Source organism: Fringilla coelebs (assembly GCF_963513975.1).
Source record: "Fringilla coelebs genome assembly, chromosome: 9".
In the NCBI taxonomy this organism is placed as follows: domain Eukaryota; kingdom Metazoa; phylum Chordata; class Aves; order Passeriformes; family Fringillidae; genus Fringilla; species Fringilla coelebs.
This window is the reverse complement of record NC_140067.1, coordinates 10,298,216-10,322,168: the sequence shown is the minus strand read 5'-3', so window position 1 is coordinate 10,322,168 and position 23,953 is coordinate 10,298,216. Positions and strand designations below refer to the sequence as shown.

The 23,953-nt window shown below is 54.7% G+C and overlaps 1 protein-coding gene across 2 annotated transcripts in view; it reads left to right on the top strand.

The window, feature by feature from the left end:
• The window catches only part of IPO13 (importin 13), a 31,160-nt gene that overhangs the window by 6,593 nt on the left and 614 nt on the right, over positions 1 to 23,953 (top strand). For both annotated transcript variants that reach the window (XM_084211750.1, XM_084211749.1), the window contains exons 2-19: positions 2,959 to 3,695; positions 9,098 to 9,238; positions 9,391 to 9,532; positions 10,452 to 10,618; positions 10,976 to 11,096; positions 11,395 to 11,542; positions 11,692 to 11,873; positions 12,744 to 12,770; positions 13,442 to 13,576; positions 13,806 to 13,949; positions 14,340 to 14,420; positions 15,008 to 15,145; positions 15,220 to 15,316; positions 17,161 to 17,213; positions 23,063 to 23,129; positions 23,303 to 23,361; positions 23,480 to 23,569; positions 23,722 to 23,903. In XM_084211750.1, the coding sequence (XP_084067876.1) occupies positions 2,959 to 3,695; positions 9,098 to 9,238; positions 9,391 to 9,532; positions 10,452 to 10,618; positions 10,976 to 11,096; positions 11,395 to 11,542; positions 11,692 to 11,873; positions 12,744 to 12,770; positions 13,442 to 13,576; positions 13,806 to 13,949; positions 14,340 to 14,420; positions 15,008 to 15,145; positions 15,220 to 15,316; positions 17,161 to 17,213; positions 23,063 to 23,129; positions 23,303 to 23,361; positions 23,480 to 23,569; positions 23,722 to 23,903 (2,711 nt within the window). The remainder of the gene's footprint in view (positions 1 to 2,958; positions 3,696 to 9,097; positions 9,239 to 9,390; positions 9,533 to 10,451; positions 10,619 to 10,975; positions 11,097 to 11,394; positions 11,543 to 11,691; positions 11,874 to 12,743; positions 12,771 to 13,441; positions 13,577 to 13,805; positions 13,950 to 14,339; positions 14,421 to 15,007; positions 15,146 to 15,219; positions 15,317 to 17,160; positions 17,214 to 23,062; positions 23,130 to 23,302; positions 23,362 to 23,479; positions 23,570 to 23,721; positions 23,904 to 23,953) is intronic.

Sequence of the window (23,953 nt, the reverse complement as noted above, 5' to 3'; positions counted from 1 at the left end):
TCTGCAGAGAGTTCACTGGTGATGGTGGGGACAGTGCACAGGGTGGAATGTGAGTGATACAGGCAAGGTGCTGGGATGGTGGCAATGGGAGAGCTGCCCATGTATCTGGAAAGCTGGCCCTGCCTGCGAAGGGGTCTTGCAACCTAACTGCTCACTGTTGCTCTTAATGCAGAGGTAGTAAATCTCCCTAGCACAAGTGTTGAGGGGAGCAGCTATGACAGTGCTCCCTCTTTGCCATTGTTACAATGCAGCAGCCGGAATTTTTTAGCATAGCCACTGCTGGAGTCTCTGACAGGGCTGTGTGCAGGATGTGTGTGTGCACCTGCTTCCACCTCTGCTTCATGTTGGGCTTTTCCTGGTTGCTCGCTCCTCTCCATTCAGTTGGATGATCACATGGCAGCACCAGAGGCTGCTGGCTTGAAGCAGATCCTGCTGGCAGGATCAGGCCTTAGCCAGCAGCACTGGCAGCCCCAGCCACAGGAGGATGAGCCCTCAGCTGCTTCCCAGCAGGCAGACTATGTTTGCCAACCCTTGCTCTGCTGCCTTGCCACGGTCCCAGTCACTCGTGGTGCTGTGCAAGTCTTGCCCTGCAGGTGCATTGCTCCTGGGGCTCACTGTGGTGTGCCTGGAGTGTGCACAGTGCCATGCTTTGCCTGCAGTTTCCCTGGTGTGAGACTGGCATGCAGCAGCTCTGTGGCCAGCACAGGTGAGCAGCTGTGGAGTTTGTGGGTCAGGAGCCTAACGCTGTGGGCCAGGTCCATCCTGCACACATGGTGAGGTCCGTGTTTTACCAAACTTGTGCAGGTTTAGAGGTTAGGGCTCCTGTGTACACATTGTGCCTTGTAATATAAGATGCATAGGGATTTTTTTTTTCTCCCCACAATTTTCTAAGCAGTAGCACCATTCAAAATAGAAGAAAGAAATTAATTAGGAAGTGCATGGAGATGTAAAAATAGAGGCTGGGAAGAAGTGGGGAGGGATGCTGGGCTAGGGAGCATACAGAGGGCACTACTTGTTTCACCTTGTGACAGTGCCCAGCAAGAGGGAAGAGAAAGACTGGGCTGTCACCATCCTGGGAATCTCAAGTGAGATTTATTTGGGAAGAAAAATAAGCAGCAAGCTCTGATGGGAGCAAGAGACTGAGCTGGTAATGGCTGGGAGCTCCAGCTTCAGCCCTGCTGCAGGATGACTCAGTCCTTAGCACAACAACAGGGGTAGGAGCCAGGTTCCTACCCCCAGGAGTGGCTGAGCTTTTAGCACATCTGCAGCTGCTGCTCTGTAGTGAAGTAAATTGTTGCTTTGCTTGGAGAGGATGACAGTGCTTACCTCTGCCCCAGCAGCTGAGTGATGCTTCCTGCATCCAAGTCCAAGATAACTAGGAATAGAGCAAAGGTTTGGCTAACTACTGAGATCTCATGGTCTCCCCTTGGCTTGCTCTGTTGGGACAGATTTCTCTCTCTTATGTCCTGCTTATGTAGGGTTAGCCTTTTCTATGTCAGGGTAGATGCTTTAGTGGGTCAGACGCTGTCCCTCTGCAGCCCATGTTGGCTGATTCCATCTCCTGCAATGTACTTCATAACCTCTTTCTTACAAAGAGGTTATCCTCATTTTCCCCCATCAGAAAGTCTTGAACAGCAGTGATTCAAATTATGGCCCAGGCAATGTCGACTCTGTGAAGTCCCTGCCATATTGTCTTGCTCCTTGGTCTCACGCTGGGAAGCAGCAGGAGGCACAAGCGCTTGCTTGGGAAGCTCGTTCCTGTGCCCCAAGCTGCCAGCTCTGCATGCTTAAAAATAGGGTTTAAATCCTCTCCTGGGTACAAGAACCGCAAGAATTTCATAGAGCTTTTTGGGGGGGGAGGCTATTTGAGACCTGGAGCCAGGGTGGGGACACAAAAAAGTCCTCTGCACCTGCTGCAATCATCCTCTGGTTTGCTGGTGGGGTGTGACGGGTGCCTGATTGCCCGACAGGTGCCATGGATTTTCCTTGCTCCTGGTGTGTGCAGTCAGCAATTTGAAATGAAACGTGCTGTGCCAGGCAGAAATCCTCACTGCTGGAAGATGGAGTTCAGGCAAGGGATAGTTATTCTTCCCCTCCTTGTGCAAGGACATCATTGGTTGCTGGCTGTACCCCCTTAGGATAAGTAGCTAATTAAGGCTGGGCTTCATATCTGTATAATATTCCTCTGCAAATAAAGCCTTGTAGCCTGTGTGAAGCGGTTCATGTGGATCTGAGTTATGCAAAGCAGTAACTAGATCTCACAAAGCTGCAGGAGCAGGAGGAGCAGGTAAGTGATGTTTCCCTTCTCTATATGGAGAGATGGACTAAGCAGCACAGGACTGTCGCAGAAAGCAGTGGCAGAGGCAGGGCTGGATGCCAGCTCTCTTGGTGCAGCTGTAACTGGGTGGGTTTGGGAATATTTTGAAGGCACTTAATGGAGAGATTAATCCCTGAACTTCATGGCTGTGGATTTTCAGGACTCTGCATAACCTGACAGACAAAGATATGCAGTGGCTCTTGCATTCCATGTGCTCATGGATGCAAGCTGTGGACCACAGCACCTTTCAGAGAGTAGGTGTGAGTGGAAGGCAGGAGTGCTGGTCAGCCACGTCCCTTACAGTCCTCATGTGAAAGAAGGGTCCCGTGCCCACCCCAGTTCTGCATGTGTGAAGGTGAAGATGGGAAATTACTAAAGAAAAGACATTTCTAGAGTGAAGCATGAGAGGGAGGGGAAGGATGCTTTGCAGGTCCTCTCCTGCTGCCAGATCACTCTCACTTCATTGAGAATGGGAAGAGGGAGGCCAGCTGACATGGGCTGCCCTGGGGAGGGGGGGCTGTGCAGGGCAGCCTGGGCACTGGGCTCCATCCTTGTGAGCCTTCCTGGTAAGCCTTTCCCAGGCAGGACAGGCCACAGTGGTGCTCTTCAGCCACTCTAGGGTGCTTCCCTCTCTCTTCCAGGCTCTCCATCAGCTGTATTATGACCCAAACATCGAGAACAAGAACTTGGCTCAGAAATGGCTGATGCAGGCACAGGTGTCCCCCCAGGCATGGCACTTCAGCTGGCTGCTTCTCCACACGGACAAGGTGCCTGAGATCCAGTACTTTGGTGCCAGCGCTCTCCACATTAAAATCTCCCGCTACTGGAACGACATCCCGGCTGACCAGTATGAGAGCCTCAAGTCGCAGCTCTTCACCCACATCACGCGCTTCGCCAGCGGCTCCAAGATCGTGCTGACCCGGCTGTGCGTGGCGCTGGCCTCCCTGGCGCTCAGCATGATGCCAGAGGCCTGGCCCTGCGCCGTGGCAGACATGGTGCGCATGTTCCAGGCCGAGGACTCCAACGTGGACGGGCGGGCGCGGTGCCTGGCGCTGCTGGAGCTGCTGACGGTGCTGCCCGAGGAGTTCCAGACCAGCCGCCTTCCCCAGTACCGCAAGGGCCAGGTACGCAGCGTCCTGGCGCAGGAGTGCGGCTCTGTCTTCCCTTTGCTGGAGCAGCTGCTGCAGCAGCAGGACTCCCCGGGTTTCATCAAGCAGAAGGTGCTGAAGTGTTTCTCCAGCTGGGTTCAGCTGGAGATCCCGCTGATGGACTGCGAGAACCTCATCCAGGCAGCTTTCACCTCTCTGCAGGACCCAGAGCTCTTTGACACAGCAGTGGAGGCTGTGGTCAATGCCATTTCCCAGCCCGATGCCCAGAGGTAAGGGCAGCCTCTCCTGTGCGCTGCAGGCTGGTGCTCCTGGACATCAGCAGGGAAACGGGGTGGGAGGGGAAAATCTCAGGCTTCTTTCTAGCTGTCGGTGGCTCTGAAGGTAATGACGACGAGGTTTGGAAATGGGAGAGTATCAAAAGCAGTTGGAGGCTGTTGGTTTTTGATGGTTGGTCCTGGAAGGCTTTGCACTATGGTTGACTTGTAGGGACCATGAAGCCTTGGTCAGCTGTAGCCCACTGGCCTCTGAGGCAGACGATGGTGCATGGTTCTGGCTCCTCGGGTCAGATCCTGCAGCAGCCAACCAGAGAGCAACTGCCTGACTCCTGCCAGCAGGAGTTCAGAGACCTTCCTCTGCCTTGTGCTGCTGGTCCAGCCAAGGAACTGATTAAATGCCGAGATAATAAAACCAAGTCTGTAATTTTTTCCCCTCCTCTTAGCTCCAGCAGCTTGTGCCAGCCAAGGACTCATCCTTTGTCTGTGGCCATGGCTGTACCAGGAGCAGCTGAACTGGTCCTGCTGGGGCTGTGCTCTGGGGCTCCGAGCTTGTCTGCTTGGCTGCATTGCCTGAGCTGCTGTCAGCTCTTGGGACCAATGCCTGCAGAAGGGACAGTACATCTCCAGTTCCCGTGGCCACATCCCTTCCTGGCTGCTTAGCAACCTTCCCCTGAAGAGGAGGGTTTCCTTGAAGGCTGAGCTGAGCTGCTGCCACTGTGCATGCCCTGTGCATCGCTGTGCATGGCTGCACATCGTGCAGGCTCCAACCCTCTGCAGCGGTGGGAATGATGCTGCCACTGCAGTTGTGAGTCCTGGTCATCCCCTTGGTTAAGGGAAGGGGCAGCCTGCAAGTTCCCCAGCTCTAGGGCAGCCTGGGGCTGTCCCTTTCAATAACAAGGAGTTGCATCTGTGGACTGCAAATCCTGGTGCACAAAGGGACCCAGAAGGATTTTAATGTGTTGCTGGATGGGGTGAGGGGTTGCCTCATTTGCTAGTGTTTAGAAGGTGACCAGAAGCTGTTTCTTCTTGTGCCTGGCAAAGGCTGTGGACCAGCTGAGACCATTGTAGCAGGTCTGGGGCAGAAGGTGTGAGAAGGCCACCTGCAGGTCTGAAATGTTGGACTCGGTCTTCCTGCTTTCCATTTCCCTTCAGTCTCAGAAGTCCCTTGGCTGTGATTCCATACTTTTGTGCAGAAGCCTGGCCGTGGAGTGCTGCTCTTTGATTCCATTAAAAGGCTGAGTTTTCTGTTGAGCTTTCAAGTGAATTGTGGAGAGGTGTGACTGACAGTGGGATTTCCTCTCTGCATCTGTGCTGACCCTGTCGTGCAGTTTTTGTCTCCATTCAGACCTACCATGCTGGCTGCTCCCTTACAGAATCTTCAGTGCTTGTTCTCCATCCTTCTTCCTGGAGGCATCATCAGCCATGCAGAGCACCCTCCTGTCTGTAGGCATGCAGGCAGTGGCCGGGACTGCAGCTGGCCTGAAAGGCTGTGCAGTGTGTGAGCCTGGTGCAGCTCCTGCCCTGGCATGTGGGGACAGCGGTGGCATTGTCACAGGGGTGCCCTGCCAGGCGGTGTGTGGTGTCGGCTGCTTCCCAGCCCTGGTGGGTGCTCTCCTCCCCTTTGTTTCTTGTGTCCACTATAATGTGTTCTTCCTCCTGCTTCCCCTAGTGCCAGCTGTTCCACCCCTCTGGCTTTGTCACTCAGCCAAAGTGGATCCAGCTCTTTCCCAGAGCCCCCAGGGAGTCTCCTGACCTTTCTGTCTCTTATGTTGATAGTCTGGGAGATCCCTGCTGCTTTTCAGCCGCTGTCTTGCTCCATGGTCTCTCGCCTTTGTTCCTGCAAGGCCCTTGGCTGCAGGCTCGGAGCATTCTTGGCACTGGGCTGTTGGCATGGTCCTCTCCAGAGCTTGTTAGGGCATTGCTCCATGAGAGGGTTAGTCTTGGGGCTCACCACTTTGCCCTGGGTTCCCTGAGTGCTTTCTACACTGTGTCTTTCCCCCTTCCCTCCCTCCCAGCTGTCTTCACTGACGTTGCTGGAGAGGTGATCATGAAGGTGTGCTTCTGCCACCAGCAGGAGTCCTAGTGGCTCATAAACTTGGCTTCTGACTTTGAGGGTTAGACAGTTTGTCAGTTATCTTACCAGGGGAGCCCCACCTTGCAAGGCAGCTCTCCTGCTGCAGCACCTGTGTCCACGTGGCCCTGGCGCTGCCTCGCTCTTGGGTTAGTCACTTGTGCTGGCAGCTCCTGTTTCCCTGCTTGCAAGGAGCAGTGAGTGGTTTCCTGCCTCTGAGGTGTTACTAGAAATGATGCACCAGAGATGTGTAGGTGCAAAGTGTTTGATCTCTGTACCTGCCAGGTGGGTGGGAGCCCTGTGAACCTAGAGAAGGGGATGTGCTGCGTGTTGCTGGAGTCTTGATGCTGCTCCTCTGTTAGGACATGGCCTTCCTGAGAAGAAACCTTGGAGGCTGGGCCAGGAGCTGGAACTGGAGCACCTCTGAGCACACCTCTGCTCTTGAAGGTGGTGGGAAGCTCCTGAGTTGCGGGAGGGGAGGAATGGAGATGCTGTTGCTTCTCATTTGCAGAGGAGATGCTTGGGCCATATTTTCCATCTCATTTGAGGACTATCCCCTCATCTAAATGGGTCAGAGAGCTTGGCAGCACGTGCTGCAAGGGGAGTGCTGACATGTTGTGTTTGGCCACTTGGCCTTCCTGTAGGGCAGTGAGCAGCATCAGAGTGGGGTAGGGACCTCCTTGTGGTGTTTGCCCATGTGGGAGTTACAGAGCGTGGATGCTGGACACTGAATCTCCTCTCTGAAAGCAGCAGGGTGTTGCTACAGTGGTGGACCTGGCAGGACTGCAGATCACTGTAGGGGATTGTCTGGTGTCTTGCCTGCCATCTCTTTCTGGCCTTGGCACTTGGTGCTGAATTTTTGAAGAGGAATTTCACTTGAGTTTTCCAAGAACTTCATTAGAAACAGGTTTTTCGTAAGATTGGGTTATTATCTCATCAAATGTGGTTCAGATTTTGGATCAGGAAGGATGAGATTGTCCCTTATGCCTGTATCTCCCCTCTACAGGTTGTCCCCAGACTGGTGCCCTTTGCAGAGGGTTGTGGAAAGAGCAAGAGTAGGTGCTGGTCCCACAGAGAGAGCTGCAAATGCTGCAGTTCCCTGGGCTTTGAGAAGGGACCGGACAAACTCATGAAAGCAATATTTGTTCAGTTCCTCAATACCAGGATAGCAAATCTTGCTCAGGAAGGCTAAGACAAAACACTGCAGGGAGCTGCATGGGCAGGAGTCACCATGTGGCTGCCATGTTCATATACTCTTTCACAGGCATTCACAGGTTTTGGCTGCTGGAAATAATCTGGGCATTCAGGCACTCTTCAGAGCTGGGATGGTTTTGTCTTCTTCTTCCTGACAGTGGCGCAGGGGGTGGGAAGTGGTGGCTGGCAGCACCTCCTGGGGCAAGCTCTGCACCTGGTCAGGGATGTGGCATCAGCTGGTCCCTTGGGCTGGAAAGCAGCACTGAGCAGGTGGAGGGACCTGGGGCTCCATGCTCCTGGATATGGAATAGAGCAGCTCAGCTCTGGCTGACTTGACCTCAGGTCTTGGGTGATGGGTTAAAACAACTCATCTAGCACAAGCATTTCCCTCCTGGCTAGGGACCCTTGCATCCAGGATGCCCTTATGTCTGCACAGCAGTTAGCAGAGCAAGGTGGTGCTCAGGAGATGTGGTTCACCCAACATTTTCTAGAAGTCTTCAATAATATGGGATTGCAGCATGGAAGCAAATCTAGCTGGTTATCTCTATTGGCTGTGCAGGGATTCCAGAGGATCAGTTCAGGTCCAGGCACTGTGAGTATTTCAAGGTAACTGGCAGAAGCAGAATCCTTGTCAGAAAAAGTTATAAAAATCACAAAGCCATAAAAACCTCGCTATGGTAATGTGAACACAGTGCTGTGGAGGAAGGATGGCTTTGCCTTACACTGGAGCAGTGGAAGGTTCCCTGTGGCTTTTGTCTGGGCACTGTCCTGGCTCCCTTGGGCCTACCCTGCATGCAGCATTGGTTCCCAGGGAGAAGAGCTATTGAATTTCCAAGTTCTCCATCATCACATTGTTCCCATGCTGCCACATGCATAAATCACAGGGCATCAGAGGCTTGGAAATGGTTTATGCAAAAATAAACCCTTTGCTGTGTGATTTTCTCTGGGGGAGAGGGCGAGAGGAGAGTGACCCCCAGCAGCACAGAGGGAATGCTGGGACGACATCTGGGACTGTAGACACCTTGTTTGCTCTGTTTTCTCTTGCTGACCTTGAAGGAAAGCTGCTACCACCAGTAAAACTCTGTCCCTGCACTGGTGGCACCAATGGCTTTGTTCTCTCCAAAATCATCCATAGCAAAAGCCACCCTGCCACTCCGGGGTGGATGTGTGGCTGTCCTGGTGTCAGCACTCACATCTCTTCCTCAGGGTGGGCACAAGAGAGCTGGAATCACGTATGCCTCCCACTCCAAGCATCCTTAGCCCCACACCTGCATGCAGGGGGCGGGCAGAGAGCACAGGCTGTGGCTGCAGATAACACGCCTGGGCGGGCAGGGAAATGGCAGGGAAAAGGCAGGCTGCTCGTCAGCCTCCAGCACGGCCTCTCTCCGGGGGCCCTGGGCTGCCTTTCACCTTGGCTGCCTCCTTCTCGTTGCCTTGGTTACCATCCCTTACAGGCAGCAGAGGGGAGGCTGATGTGCGGGATGGGATGTGGCAGAGCAGTGCTGCTGGCCTGTGGCAGCCCAGGATGTGCCAGGAGCCCACACTGTCCCTGGGTGGGACTCCCCAGCAGTGGCTGCCCAGTCCATCCCAGACATGGGGCACAGTCTGGGATGTGCCCAAGCTGGAGGGTCGAGTGGTTTCCCACTGGCAGCTTGGACTGACTCTGTGCTAATCTGAGGGCTGTGGGCATGGTGGGAAGAGCCCACAGGTCTGCCTTCGCTGCTGTTCTGCTCCACATCGATGCTGCTGTGTGCAGGCACGCTCACTCGGAGCTGCCTGTGGCACTGACAGGTTGGAGGTCGAGCAGCCCTGCTGGCAGGTGTGGGCCGGTAGAGGCAGGGGTCCACACTGTGGTGCAGGGGAGTTGGCCCAGAGCTGTTGGCCACTGGCTCAGCGCTTCACTTGCAGAAGCTCTGCAGTAGTGCTCGGGCTGCAGCTTTTGTCCTAATGCCACAGGCTGCAAGGGGATTTCATGTAAGCAGCAGGGGCTCCTGCGTGCATCCCATTGCACAAAGCAGCCTTCAAGTAGGCAGAGCTGGCAGGAGCCCTGGGAGAGCATCGGGGGGATGGATGGCATGGCAGCCCATGCCAGGCAGGTGGTGCCTGGCACTGACTCAGGCTGTGCTCGCAGGTACGTGAACACCCTCCTCAAGCTGATCCCGCCCGTGCTGGGGCTCCAGGAGCAGCTGCGCCAGGCAGTGCAGAGCGGGGACATGGAGACGTCGCACGGAATCTGCCGCATCGCCGTGGCGCTGGGGGAGAACCACTCCCGGTGAGTGCTGGGGATGCTCCCTAGGAGGGGCGGTGAGCTTGGAGCAGCCTGCTTTTCCCCACATCCTGCCTTGTCCAGGACCTGTCCTGCACCCAGTAACATCTGTCAAGGCAGAGGAGCTGGGAACTCTGACCATGCTCTCTGCTTCCCAGAGCCCTCTTGGACCAGGTGGAGCACTGGCAGAGTTTCCTGGCCCTGGTCAACATGATTATGTTCTGCACTGGCATCCCTGGACACTACCCTGTCAATGAAACCACCAGCTCCTTGACCCTCACCTTCTGGTACACGCTGCAGGTCAGTGACTATTGTGGACAGCCTGCCTGGGCTGTGTCCTCCAGGCAGGGCCAGAGGCACCAGTGCATGGGGACTGGGGTCTGGCCTGGATTTAATTGGTCCCAGGGATTTCTGATGGCCCCACTCCTTGCCCTATACTTGCAGCTAGGGCAGGGCACATACCTAGGAAATGCTGGCCCTGTGGCTGGCTCTTTCTGCCACCTGTCCTCCTTATAAGTGTGAACCATCCTTTAAGGGCCTCATTAACAAAACTAATTAAAATTTCATGTTAATTCTTTCCTTCCCAGCAGCAGACCTGGTTGTTTAGCTCCTTGCTGCATGCCTGCAGCACGCAGGAACGAGAGCATGGCTCTAGTGGCTGCTCAGTGTGAGGTCCTTCTCCCATGGTCAATGTTCCCTGGATCAGCAGAGCAGCCCTGCCACACTGTGCTCTATTTTTAGCTCCCTTTCATCTCTCAGCTCCATTCCTCTGCAATCCAGTGGCATGGCTGAGCGTGGGCAGGGAGGGGAGCAAAGTCAGTGCCATGCCAGCAGCTCCTCTGCTGCATGAGGCCAGGCTGAGGCTCCCACGACCCCTTGCTGCTTCTCCAGAAGGGTCTGAGATTACAGGTGCATGCAGGAGGAGGCTGTCCTCAGTCAGCTCTCTCACAGCAATCCGAGGCACACGTGCTCCTGGTCTAGGGGTGCTCACAAGGATAGGACATGACAGGAAACTGCCACCCCCTATGACAATACAGTTTCTGGGGCTCCACAGCATCAAGTGAATCTTAGGGAGCTGGAAATGCAGCCTTCCAAGGTATGACAGGTCCCACCAGCCCTGGGAGATGTTGGGTCCTGAGTCCCCTATGCAGCAGGCACATTAGCTCAATTTGCCTTTCCCTGCAACACCTGATGTATTTATTCCTCCTCCTGCCTCCAGGATGATATCCTCTCCTTTGAGCCAGACAAGCAGGCAGTGTACCAGCAGGTCTACAGGCCTGTGTACTTCCAGCTGGTGGATGTACTGCTGCACAAAGCCCAGTTCCCCTCCGATGAGGAGTATGGCTTCTGGTCTTCGGATGAGAAGGAGCAGTTTCGGATATACAGGTACAAGTGGGAAATTTGGATTTGCTTGTCAGGCAGGTGAGGATGCAGGAGCAGCATTCTGTCACCCTGGAGACTGAGTGCTATGTGATGAGCCAAGGAGGGACACAGAGGAGATTGCTTCCACCAAGAGCTGTTTTGGCTGTGGTGGTAATGTGATAATGAACTGGTTTGGATCATTTGGCAAAATTTTGGCACCGCACCAGTTACCCTGCCCAAGAGTCTGTAGTCACTCCATTGGTTGGAACAGTGTGCTTGTATGAGCAGTGCCTGTGCCCTGGAGAGAAAGTGATGTGTCCACACATGGAGCTCTCTGCATGGGCTGGGGACAGCGTTTGGAGACACCCATGTTCTCTGCAGGGTGGACATCTCTGACACGCTGATGTATGTGTATGAGATGCTGGGTGCTGAGCTCCTGAGCAGCCTCTATGACAAACTGGGACGTCTCCTGACCAACACGGAGCAGCCGTCCACGTGGCAGGTGAGCAAGGGGACCCAGGGGCCAGGCTGACAGCTACCTGTCCTCACCCTCAATGGGGCATTGAAAGCAAAGGGACATGACAGAGGTGAGGAGCATGAGCACCTTGCCAGCACACAAACAGTCTCTCTGGGGTCTGCTGTGGAGAGGAATAGGTCTTCTGCCTCCCTGTCCTTAGTTCTGCCAAGGGATCAGTCTCTTCAGCTACTGGGGGAAGGCTGAGCTGGTGCCTGGAGCTGGGGCAGGGTTGGGCATCAGGGATCAATGCAAGGCTCTGACAGTGCCTCTCCCACCCTGACAGCACACGGAGGCCTTGCTCTATGGCTTCCAGTCCATTGCTGAGACCATCGATGTAAACTACTCCGACGTGGTGCCCGGGCTGATCGGGCTCATTCCCCGGATCAGCATCAGCAACGTGCAGCTTGCCGACACCGTCATGTTCACTATCGGTGAGCGGGCTGGGCTGGGGAGGGAAAGCCCCCCTGAGACCACATCTGCCCAGCAATACCAGTGGTGAAAAGCAAAGCTGGGCATCACAGAATGCAAGAGCAAGAACCCGTGGTGCAGTCCTGCAGTCTGACCCCATCTGTGTCTGCAGGATCCCTGTCCGAGTGGCTGGCTGATCACCCTGTCATGATTAACAACGTGTTACCACTGGTTCTCCAAGCCTTGGGCAACCCTGAGCTCTCCATCTCCAGCGTCTCCACCCTGAAAAAGATCTGCCGGGAGTGCAAGTACGACCTGCCACCTTATGCAGCCAACATTGTCGCTGTGTCACAGGTAGGAGCTGGGTGCTGGACGTGTGGGGGGGACTTGGGATGTGCTCTGTGCACACCTTTTCCTTTGTAAGGACCAGGGCAGGGGGACGACGGAGCAACTCAGGGCATCTTACTTGGTGCAGATTTCTTGCCTGTTTTGTTCACAGGCTAGTAAACCCGTATGGCAGGCCCTGTGTCCTGCTGTGAATGCAGAAATGGCAGCTACTGACAGACACGACTGCTAAGGGGTCTGCTGGGGTTGCACATGGGTGTCTGTCCTTCCCCCAGGGTTTTGTTTGCCTTGTTGGGAGCTGCAGTCTGCCAGCTGTGCACCTGCCACACTGCTAGTGCCACTGCTGGGCATCTTAGAGGGCAGCGCCCTGGTGTTCAGGCCTCTCCTTGGAGCCTGAGCTGATCCCTCAGGGTCCCATGCTCCTTCTTGACTCTCAAGATTTGGGACAGATGGGGCTCAGAGTCTCGAGGCACTAGGAGAAGGGCTGGACTTGGGCAAGCTGCCAGGATGTACATGGGAGGGGAGAGGTGAAGGGCTCTTAAAAGCATCTCTGCTTGTAGAGCCTGGGGAGCGCTGTCACTGGAATGAGGAAACCCTGGCTGATGTTGGCCCCTTGAGCAATCCTGCTGCAGAGCCCATCCAAGCCAGCAGCTCCCCTTGCTGGGGGGCTGAGTGGGCTGGCTCAGGGGACAGGAATTTTAGTTCTTGCCTATGGCAGGTTGTGGGGAGCACACAAATGTTTGTCTGTGCCCACACTGGTGGTAGTTGTCTCAACCTCCTGTGTCAATCCTACCTCCTGTTGTCAGTCCTGCCTCCTGGAAGGGAAGGGCCTTGCTGCAGCACTCACCCTTCTCTTTTCCTCTCCCTTCCCTTTGACAGGAGGTGTTGATGAAGCAGATTCACAAGGTAAGAGAGGCTGACTCACACCTCTGCTGGTTCTCCTTGCCCCCCCATGCCCCCTTAGTCATGCTCAGCTGAAGACAGAAAGCTGTCCCCAGAGGAGAGTCAGCACTGCATCCGTGGTGTGCAGGACCAGGAGAACCCTCTGGCTGCCTCTCACTGCTGCTGGGCTTCACTTCCCCCAGACAGGCTGGGGTTGTGCTGGGAGGGTATGTCCCCTAGAGAGGGAGGAGGAGGCTTAACTCTAGCAGTTCCCAGTCTCTCCAAACGCAAGGATACCAAGATGACAGGCATGTTTTCAAGAGGAGAAAGGGAGATAAGTGTAGGAACTGAGCCCCAGCCTTGCCTGTGACTAGGTTGGGGTGGCTGTGACAGGCTGTGCAAAGGATAGTGTGCCAAGTTGGGGTCATGATGCCAGCTTGGAGATCTCTGGACACCAACTGGTCTTTCCTTGGCAGGTGCTGGGAAGAGGCCAGGTGTGCTGAAGCCAGAGCTCCTGTTCCCTGGGAACAGAAGCTGTTAGGGAGCTGTTACCCTCTCCTGCAGTGAGATGCACCTAGAGGAACCCAGATAGAGCAGCTCAGGAGCTGCAGCACACCCAAGTGGGACCCTGGCAGCTGTCAGAGCTGGGCTGTGGGCTAGGCAGTGACCTCCCTGTTGTGTCTTCTCTGTCCCAGACAAGCCAGTGCATGTGGCTGATGCAGGCTCTTGGTTTCCTGCTTTCTGCACTGCAAGTGGAGGAGATCCTGAAGAACCTGCACTCCCTGATCACCCCCTACATCCAGCAGCTGGAAAAGCTGGCTGATGAAACGGTGAGTGCCTGTGTGCTGCCTCCATCCAGAAGTGGTTTCTCCTGCTGGCTGTAGCCATGGGGCCGCTGTGCTGAAGCAGCAGTCTTAAACATGGGCTCAAGGGAAAGTGCAGTGCAGGGAACCCCTCTCTGGCACTTTGCCTCTGCAGTTCTAGTTCCTCAGCATCCCAAAGACATGACTATGATTGAGTGCAGTCTGTGTCATACTTCGGCTTTATTTTCCCTGGCAGCCCAATCCCTCCAACAGGCTGGCCATCATCCACATCCTGGGCCTGCTTTCCAACCTCTTCACCACCCTAGACATCAGCCACCACGATGATGACCATGAAAGCACCGAGGTCAAAAAACTGCCAGTGCAGCAAGGACCCAACCCAGTGAGTAGAGCAATAACTCCAAGTTCTCTGCCAAAGACTGGCCAAAGCCTCACAACTGACTGCACCAGAGGGGGGTTAATGGGGAATGCAGCATGTGCCAGCAAGAGGGTAGTGCTAGTCTATTCCAGCAAAAATAGCTCCTTCATCTCATCCCACCACTCCTGAGGTGGACAGAGCTGACTTGCCTCTTGGATGCCTCCTGGCTGGGTGCTGCTCGGGAGGATGGCCTGGGTGCTACCAACTGTGAGCAGTGCTAGGCTGCTTCAGAAAAAAAGCTGTCCAGCTTTGGAAAGGGGTGGTCCCTGAAGGTTTGAGTCCAGGCCATCCTTAGTCTTGAATCTCCCTTTCCCAGAGAGGCCAGTTCTCTTCAGTGTTTCTCATTCCTTACAGGTGGTGGTGGTTCTGCAGCAAGTCTTCCAGCTCATACAGAAGGTTCTCAGCAAGTGGCTGAATGATGCCCAGGTGGTGGAGGTAACCTGGCTTTACCTGTATACTGCCTGCAGCTCTGCCTGTCCTTGCTGACCTGAGTGGGGGACAGCAAATGACAATCTCTGGGTGATGGTCTGTGAGAGGGATGTCTTGCTGGGTTATCTGGACCAGTGCTGCTTGCTGTCACCAGCAGCATCAAGTCATTCTTGTCTGTCTTGTTCCTCCATCAGCTCTGCTTCTCTTCAGTAACTGGGGTCCTTCCATGAGCAGGGAGGTGGGATCTACCCAACCTGTGTTCCCTAAGAGAACAGCTCTGTTCTGAACTGGACTTGTATCATGTGGTGCTTGTCCAGTTTGTTCAGCCCAGTAATGCCCATGTGCAACGTCCCACCAGCCATTTCTCCCCGGTCCTTCGGGAGCTTTCCTGCTGTGGTGGGAAGGGTGTTTCCTGGTCACTGGGAGCATCCTATGCTGCAGGGCAGGCCACCAGTATCTGAGCAGGCCTGAGCCCTTTTCCTGGCTGGTCCCTGTCCCCAGTGCCAGCTCTTTGCTCCCCTGGGACCTATCCATTAAGCCCTGGGAGAGGTCTCCCGCTGCCCATTGCTCATGCAGTCCCTCTCTTCCCACAGTCTGTCTGTGCCATATTTGAGAAGTCTGTGAAGACCCTCCTGGATGATTTTGCCCCCATGGTGCCTCAGCTGTGTGAGATGCTGGGGCAGATGTACAGCACCATACCCCAGGTCTCTGCCATTGAACTCACACGGCAGGTATGGAACTGTGCCTGGGCGGCTGGGGATGTGCAGGGCCAGAAGAAGCTTCAATCCTTCTCTCTCTTTTGCAGCTGGTTCACATCTTTGCCCATGAGCCTGCCCACTTCCCTCCCATCAAGGCCCTGTTCTTGCTCGTTACCTCAGTCACACTGACCCTGTTCCAGCAAGGTACGTAGGATTAGCCCGTCCCCGCGCTGGGGCTCTTGTCAGGCTTTTGCATGCATGGAGTCTGGAGGCGTCTTACCAGGAATGGCTGTTTTCACTCCTAGCTAAGCTAATTGGGGACATCTCTGTTTCTTGGATTCATCCCAGTCCCTGGAAGGTGGGTACCTTCCCTCCAGGCAGCAGAAGCAGGAAACCCCCGGGTGCTCTGGGCCTCTGTACTGTTACAGCAGCCCAGGCTGGATATCACATGCAGCAAGGGTCCATCAGGAGCTGCAGTCCAGCTTGGCAGGGAGGCTATGCCCACAGGAAGATCTCGGAGCTTCTCCGGGGTCCACTGCTGCTTGTAGTGGCCTGAAATCAAGCCCTCATATGAGCAGGAGAACGTGTGTGTGAACAGCTGGGCAATTACTTTTTCAGAGTCACTGGTGGCCACTGAGTCCCTGCTGTGATGCTGAGGATGCTGGTGTTCTCCTGCAGGGCAGGGGCCCCTCTTTGGCTCACTGCCCACCCTACAAAAAGCAAATAGGGTCAGAACAGGCTCCTTTGCACCATGGTGCCCCTCAGCATCTTAGTGACCTGCCCTGTGACAGAGACAAATGTACATTGGAGCTGCTGGATCTGGTCCTTCAGCATTACCACGTGTGGCCCCCAAGGGGTCCTATGCTTTCCTCACAGCTGGGTGCCAGGTAGGGTGATGCTGTCCCCCAGCTCAAGGCTCAGAGCTCTCTAGAGAGGTGGGGGGAGAGATACAAGGAGCCCTGCTTCATCATCACACCACGGTCTGAGCAAATCCCACTGTGCTGAGGTGTCACTGGGGTCAGTGACAAGCAAGCCAGCCTTGGCTATCAGATCCCTGCTCGTGCCAGTGGCGTGTGGATGTGTCTCTGCTGGAACCCTTTTGCCTCGGCGCTGGGGAGCTGGCAATGCCTCCAGGCAGCAGCAGGCACGTCTGCAGGAGCAAAAGGGAGGGGCCAGAGCCCAAGCTGTGCCCACACTTGGATGCAAGTTTTGCTCAGCAAGTGGCTGTTCAGCTTGGTGTGTGCCCAGGACTGTCCCCTTGGCAGGGGCCAATTCTGAGCGGGGCGAGCCCCTTCTGCTGAGCCCACATGTGGCAGGAGAAGGGGGGGCATGCCTGAGCCTACAGGGACCAAGAAGTGAGTGTGCACAGTCAGATGCCAAGGTAGGATGAGTGGTGCTGGCACAGAGATCTCTGGGCACTGAGCTGCTCTCTCCCATGAGGATGCTGGAGACCTCCAGGAGAGTCCTGGGCTCACTATCCTGGAGAGCATCTGGGAATGGAGTGAGAGGGTGTCTGTGCCAGGGTCTCCTGAGCAGCTGACGCTGGTGACAAGCATGTGCACGCCTGAGCCCAGCCAGGCCTGTCAAGCATTTGCTGAGGTGTTGTCGTTCACTTGCAGTTACCTTCCAGGACCAAACAGTGCTCTGAAGACACCCGCTCAGTCCCCACAGTGCAAAAGCTATAATTCTCCTTGTGGAGATGGTGCTCAGCTAGCCCCTGCTCCTCCTTCTCTTCCTCCCCAAGGAAATGAAGATCTCCTCCTTGGCTCTGCAGCACTCAGGTGCTAGCTGGAGACCCTGGGGCTTTAGACCCTTTCCTTTGCAGTTTCTTTCTGTTCTTGGGTTCTCCAAGTTTCATGATTTTTTGTATGTTTTGTTTCTTTAACTTGCTTCAAACTGCTCATGTTGCCCATCCCTTTCCCCACACACCCCTCCTCCCTTACACTCCTGTTTTCACTTGTAAATTCTTTCTGTATCACATAACTATATGATGTTGAGTTGCTGTTTGTATGATTTTTCTCTTAAGTTACATCTTTATTATATTTTAGGGCCCAGGGATCATCCTGATATTGTTGATTCATTTATGCAACTCCTGGCACAGGTGTGTTTTAGTTTCTTATTCATTCACTTTCTGTTCTCTCTCTTTCTCTTTTTAATTCAATTTAAACCTATTTTTAGCTTTCTGTTGACAACGTTTTTTTTTCCTTTTAGTTGAATATCGAGTTTCTCCATCTGTTTCCGTGGAAGTTGAAAACAAAACATTCTCCTTTAGTTCTGGGTTCACACCTTCCCCAGGGCAGTGCCCCCCTCTGCAAGCAGCTCCAGCTCCCACTCCCCTGCTGGGCTGAAGCTGGCATGGGGTGCTTTGTGCTGCTGCTGCAGTCACCCTTGGGTGACAGACAAATTAGAGCATTAAGTGGATGTTTTCCAACCCATTTACCTGTCCTCTGATGGGTCCTCTGGAGTGGGGACAGGCTGAGCTGGCTGCCCTGCCCAGGGGCCATTGGGAGGAAGCCCCTGCCCTCAGGAGCAGGCAGCTGCCAGGGTTTGGCTCTGAGCAACATTCTCGTGATGGCATCTGGATCTGGCAAGTGCCACATTGCCTCCTGCCCCAGCAGCCTCTCCAGGTGGTGGCAGTCAGTTCCTGTGCAGGAGCTGCCGGCTCAGCGGCGCATGGGGACAGTTTGCGATGACGTGGCAGGGGCCGTGGGCTGGCACTTGTGTCACTGCTGTGGCGCTGGGCAGGCAGGGCCAGTGCTATGCTGTGTGTGTATATACACCTGCCCAGTGTGCTCCTCAGCCCCCCATGGCCCTTAAGGGAGAAGCCCTGATGTCCTTGATGTACTCAGTGTCCCTGTCAGAGATGTGTTCCCTGCCCACCTACCCACAGGGTGGGTCTGTGGTGAGGAGGGGCCTGGCAGAGTTGTTTTCTGCTCTGTTTCTGTGATGGGGAGACCTCTCACCACACGTGCTGGACCAGTGGCTGTGCAGGAGCACTCACCCAGGCTCCTCCCAGAGCTGTGGCCATGCTACCCTTGCTGACAGCCCCGGGAGGGTGCCTGGCATGTCCTGGTGCAAAGCTGTCAGACCCCTCTGATCCTCCCATAGATCTTGAGGGTTGGAGTGGGCAAGAGGGCTGCAGCTAACCTCCTCCAGGCAGGGTCTTCTCCTCACAGTTCTCATCTTTATGCCCAGAGCCTGCTGAGACCCATTGCATCTCAAAGCCATATTGCAGCCTCTTCCTCCCTGCTTTTCACCTTGAAAGACATAATCAAGGCTATCAGACTTCTGCTCTGCTTTTGGTTTTGGAAGCTGTGACCTTTTAACTAGGGTTTTGAACATGATGGGAGGGTGGTAAATGGGGTCTGTGCAAGAGGTTTTTGGTGGTGTCCTCACTGCTAGCAGGACCTCCATTTGAACACTGTGGCTAGTTTGGGGCACAACAGATTTGTATCAGATGCCACAGACAAAAGCATCTGGGAAGATGGCCACCTTGTACGCATGGTGGGGAGGAAAAGCTGATGGGAGCCTGTGGTGCTGCGTGAGTCTGGGAATGTATAAAAGGTAATGTGCCAGTTGTAGGTAAAAAACCCTTTTCTGTTCTCCTTGAGTGGGACAATCAGTAATGGGAGGAAATCATGGTAAAGGATCCAGGTCTGGCAGAAGAAGTCTTTCTAAGAGGGCAGGGAAGCACTGGAAGATCCTGTGGGGAGCTGTTGTTGCGTGGAGTTCTTGAAAGGACCCAACAAGCCCATTGCTCTTGGAGGGTAGGTAGAAGTGATCCTGCCAGGGTGTAAGGCATTAGGTGACTCTGAAAGACTCTATCCGGGCTACTTGTGCAATGTGCTGGCAGCTGGCCCTGTCTCACGTGTGTGGATCTCCAGATACCCGTCAAAGGCATTCCTGCAGGAGCAGCTCAGAGGTTCCTACCTCCATGTCTTCTCCATCTTGGATCACTGTGAGACATCTGACATAATGCTGCCAGCCTGACACCGCCCACTCAAGACCTGCTGTTTTCCTCGGCTTTGTATTCCTGAAACCCTGTGGAGACCAAAGGATGCCATCCGTCTTCTCTCTTCATGCATAGAACTCAAGGTTTCCTCTTCCTTGGCCTGACCCTTCTCACAGACTGATGATCTAGTGAGGTCCTTTAAAACCCATCAAGAATTTGCCTTAGCATCTCTGCTCTCAGGACTTTGAGGGCTGTCTGATGGCAGAGATGGGTCCAGCCTGTCCTCTTCCAGAGGACCATACTCTGCAGTGATGCTGTTGAGGATCTGCAGATTGGAGGATTAACTTCAGAGGGAACTGCCGATCTCTTCAGACCAGATTTTTGCGCGGCGAGAGCTGTGTTTTCACCCAGCCTTCTCTGCCTGCAGACCTGGCAAAGTAATGCATCTCCCGGAGCAGCAGTGAATTTGGACACAAGAGTGTGTCAAGGTGGAAATTTCCCACTTCCCTGACCATCTGTTGTGTTTTGATCTGTTTTGATTGCCTTGGAGGAAATATCATCTTCCCTGTTTCAAGTTTGTCTGCTTCCTCCTTGCAGGCACTGTTTCTGCCCTCTCTGCCAGCAAGTACTGTTCTGCCTTCTGATAACTCAGGAGAAGCTCATGGGGCCTGCATATCAGCACTCTGTCACCAGCACACAGGGAACAATCTCCCTCTGTCACAGAATTCCTGCTGACTTGATCTTTGGGCTTGGTTGCAGCTCATGGAACTGGCCAGTTGTTGCAGGTGATCCTTTTGCCACAATGTTAATTGGCAAATCATTCTGATGGGTGGCTGATCATGGGAGCTGCTGGCTTAAACCAAATGACAAAGTACCATACTACCAAAGGATAAAAAAATCAATCTGCCGATCTGCCGTAAGGCTGCACAGAGCAGTGCCAGCATCCTGTTCTCAGCTGCTCCCTCTTTCCTCTGCTGCATGCTGGGATCAGTACAGAGCATTGCTGCTGCAGTGCCCAGGGTGAGCATCCCACCTGGAGGGCATAGGGCTCAGTTCCACCCAAGCAGCTGGAGCTCCTCTGCCCAGGACCACGTGCCATGGTGGCTGGGGCTTGCACCCAGGTCTGTGTTGGCAAAACCAGGCAGGTTCTGAAGCTGGAGAACCAGTGGGTATCACGTGTGCTCCCGGTTGCAGGTAGGATTTTGGGATTCTCCAGCCTGCCTTTCCACCTCATCCACCCCATCCCAGCAGGACTGCTCACTTGCAGACCTTGGGAGTGTTTTGGTGATCTTTGGGGCAGTCTGGGTGTACAGGGCCTCAACGGGCAGAAGACTGACCTCCTGTGATGGCAGAGACAGTGCCTGGCCAAGCACAGCCAGCTTCATCCCCACCTCCCTCCCTTTGTGGTCTGCTCCAGGCTGCATGCAGCAGTTGTTGATCTCTCCACCTCACCTGCTCCAGCCAGACTCAGAGAACCCCATGGAGGACATGAGTTCAACATCCCCACGCTGAGGCTACTGCTCCTGCCTGGCCAGCCTTATGGGCCCTTTTCAAAGCAAGAGGCTCTGCTCTGCCAGGTGTGGGGTCTGGGAAGAGTCTGGATACTGGGCACTAAGGCTGTGTGTCTGGAGAGCTGCAGAAACTGCAGTGCAGCCCCCACTGTCCTCTGTCTACTGGAGGAGTGGGTGTCCCTTCCATGCCTGTCTGCCTATGAAGAAATGGGCACAGAAGATCCTGCTCTGAAGACTTCTCTGGTGGTCTCTGAAGTGCTGGGAGAAGAACCCAGCGTTCCCTCAATGCTATCCTGAAGGACAGTTGTTCTTGGGAGAGCGAGTACCTATCTCTGCAGTGGCTGCTCATGCAGAGGATGTGGGGGGGACATTTGAAAGCATTCAAAGGCATGCCCCATGTGAGCAGAGGTGCTGTGGAAGAAGACAGGGAAGATGGGCTGGCAAGAAGAGGTCCTAGAGCTAGAGCAGGGTTCCTGGTGCTAGGAAAGACTAGCTGGACATACGTGGTATTAGGAAAGCTGGATCTGCCTGGTGCTGCTTTCTTTTGGGAGAAGCTCCAGAGGGCCCCATCTTGTGGGGGTAAAAAGCATCTCTTTTTACATTAGACTTATGTATATGTACCCACGTCTGCATTGGGCTTGCACTCTGCTAAGTGTCCTATGGGAAGGAGCTGTCCCAATACTGACATGTTTTTCCCCATGGCACTGATGGAGTGAGGAGCAGATGCTGCAGTGAATCTGCAGGAGAACTTGGGGGGCTCTGCCTGCAGCAGATCTGGTTTGGCTGGGAGAAGCACCCTGCAGGTAGGTGGGAACCTGAGCACACTGGAAGACTTGTGCCAGATGGAGCATTTGTAGCATGCAGGACTCAGGTTAAAACCCACGGATGGGCAGAGTGGAGGAACTTGCAGCTGGGTGGTTATCATGGGAGCCAGCTGCCCTTGAGCAACATGCTGCTGGGGGGAAAGACTCATAGTCCCTGCTCTGGAGCTCACAGTAGGGCCCCAGCAGGGGTGGTGTCCCAGGGCTAAAACTGTAACATCTCTGGCCTTTGTCCTGTATGGGGCCAGCTGTACAGCAGCGGCCTCGATCAGTGGATGTGTTCCTAAACCATTGCTCAGCCAGCAGTTGACCTCCTGATGTTGGTGCCAGTGCCTCAGGAGCAATGGTGCACAGCCTGTATATACACACACAGGTATAACGTGGCCCTTGGTCGCCCCATGAAGTTCTCTGCTTGTATCCAGCAGGGAGAGGTACCTGCAATTGTGCCATCTCCACCTGGTACAGCAGTGCCTTCTGTGCCCAAAACAATCCTCTTCTGCAGTGTGTGATAGAAAAGGTCAGAAAGGAAATGGAGTAACTCTGAAACTTGCTCCTTGGCTTCTTGTTCTCCAGCATCTGCACTGGGCAGATGGCTCTGGACTTCCCCTGGAGAAGGTGGGGTGGGAATGAAGTCTGTTTTGCACCAAGTAGAGACCACAGGGGCAGATGGCTGTGTGTCCTTGGTGCTGTTGACTGAGAGCTGTCCCTGCTTTTATCCCTGGGAAAAGGCTCAGAGGGCAGCAGTGGCCCCACACAGAGCTCAGCCCAAGGGCTGCCTGCCCTGGTATGCTGCTCTCTGAGCTCCAGGCACACAGCAGAGCTGCTCCAGTGCTATGGCTGCTGTCCCTGGTGTTGCAGTGACAGCAGGGCAGGAGGCATGGCTGCCATTCCCAGTGCTTTTCTGCAGCAGTGGGTATGGTGGTCTGGGTATGGATGTGGCTGCCTAATATAGCAGGGCTCACTGAGGCAGGTCGAAAACCCTTCCCATTGAGTGGAGGGTGCAGGCTGAAACATTTCCACCCAGTAATTGCTCAGTGCCAGCACCAGGGGGACTAAGTCATTGCACAAGGTACCAAGAGCTCAGGGTGCCTCCAGCAGCAGTGCCTGACTCGCACAGAGGCTGGTGGAATAATTGTGTGGCATTAAAAAACCCCAAGCTTTCTTGATCTCAGACTTGCTGCTCAGGAACTGCCAAGAAATGTTGGCATCTCATCATCTGGTGCAGTCTGGGGCTACTGCTTGAACCAGTTGCTGTGACCCCAGGGATGCCAGCATCATCAGGAGAAGAGCAAAGTACATGGGTGGCTGGTCTCTGCTGAGCCCTGCATGGCTGCCCTTGTCCTGGGAGTGGTGCTGCTGCCTGATCTGCTCTGATAGGACAGGAGCCCTCTGTGTCTGAGTGTTTGCACACCACTGTGGCACCTATCCTCACGTCCTGAGGTCAGCAGATCCTGGGTGTAGCAAACTGCCTGGCTGTTCGAATTATATTCTGGGGAGGGGCAAAGTGATGGTTTCCTGCTGTACTGTGTGAATCTGCTCTTTCCCGGGGGTGTGCTCAGGTAAGTGTGTGTCCAGGCAGAGGCTGTCTGGGGCACCGGGTTCCTTGGAGGCTTCCTGGCTGCCTCTGCAGCGCTGGGTTCATGCTGCCTGTCTGTGTGCCTTGCAGGCTCTGAAAAGGAAGCCGGATCTCTTCCTGTGTAGCAACCTGGATGTCAAAGCAGTGTTTCAGTGTGGTGAGTACCATGAGCATGGGCATGTACTCCAAATCACCTTGAGGAGAAGCCAGCCTGCTCCTCCTGTAGAGCTGGGTGCAAAACAGGAAGGGTGAAGGGCTGGGGACCACAGGGCTGATTTGGGATGGCCAGGGGGTTTTCCAGCTGCTAATTTGAGTAATTTTTGCCTACAGGTGTCCTTTCACTCAAGTTTCCCGAGGCCCCAACAGTCAAAGCATCCTGTGGCTTTTTTGTGAGTATGATGGCATCGTGGAGTCCTCCCTGAGAGCTGGGAGTGGGGTGAGGTTGGGCACAGGGCTGCAGTGTGGAGCCTGTGCTGGCACTGAGCGAGCCTGGCCTCTGTGTTGCAGACGGAGCTGCTGCCCCGCTGTGGAGAGATCGCCCCGGTGGGACAGGTCGTGCATGAGAACGGCAAAGCACTGCTGCAAGCAGTGCTGGAGGTGAGAGATGCTGTACCATGGGCTCCCCAGGCAGCATTGGGCTCTATTCCTGAGCAGCATCCCTACATAGCCAGGGGCAGAGAGCCCGGCAGTGTGGGTGGGAGCAGGGAGAGTGACAATGTGGGCTCAGTATGTCGTTTGCTCTGTGGCAGGGCATCGGTGGCCAGGCTTCTCGCAGCCTCATGGATCACTTTGCAGAAATCCTCTTTGCCTTGAACAAGCACTGCTTCAGCCTCCTGAGCGTCTGGATCAAGGAGGCCATGCAGCAGGATGGCTTCCCCTCGGCCCGAGTAACTCCAGAGCAGAAGGAAAACTTCAGCCAGCAGATCCTCAGGTTTGTGTGCCACTTGCCCTGGCAGCCGTGCCCCACATTTCCCACAGGAA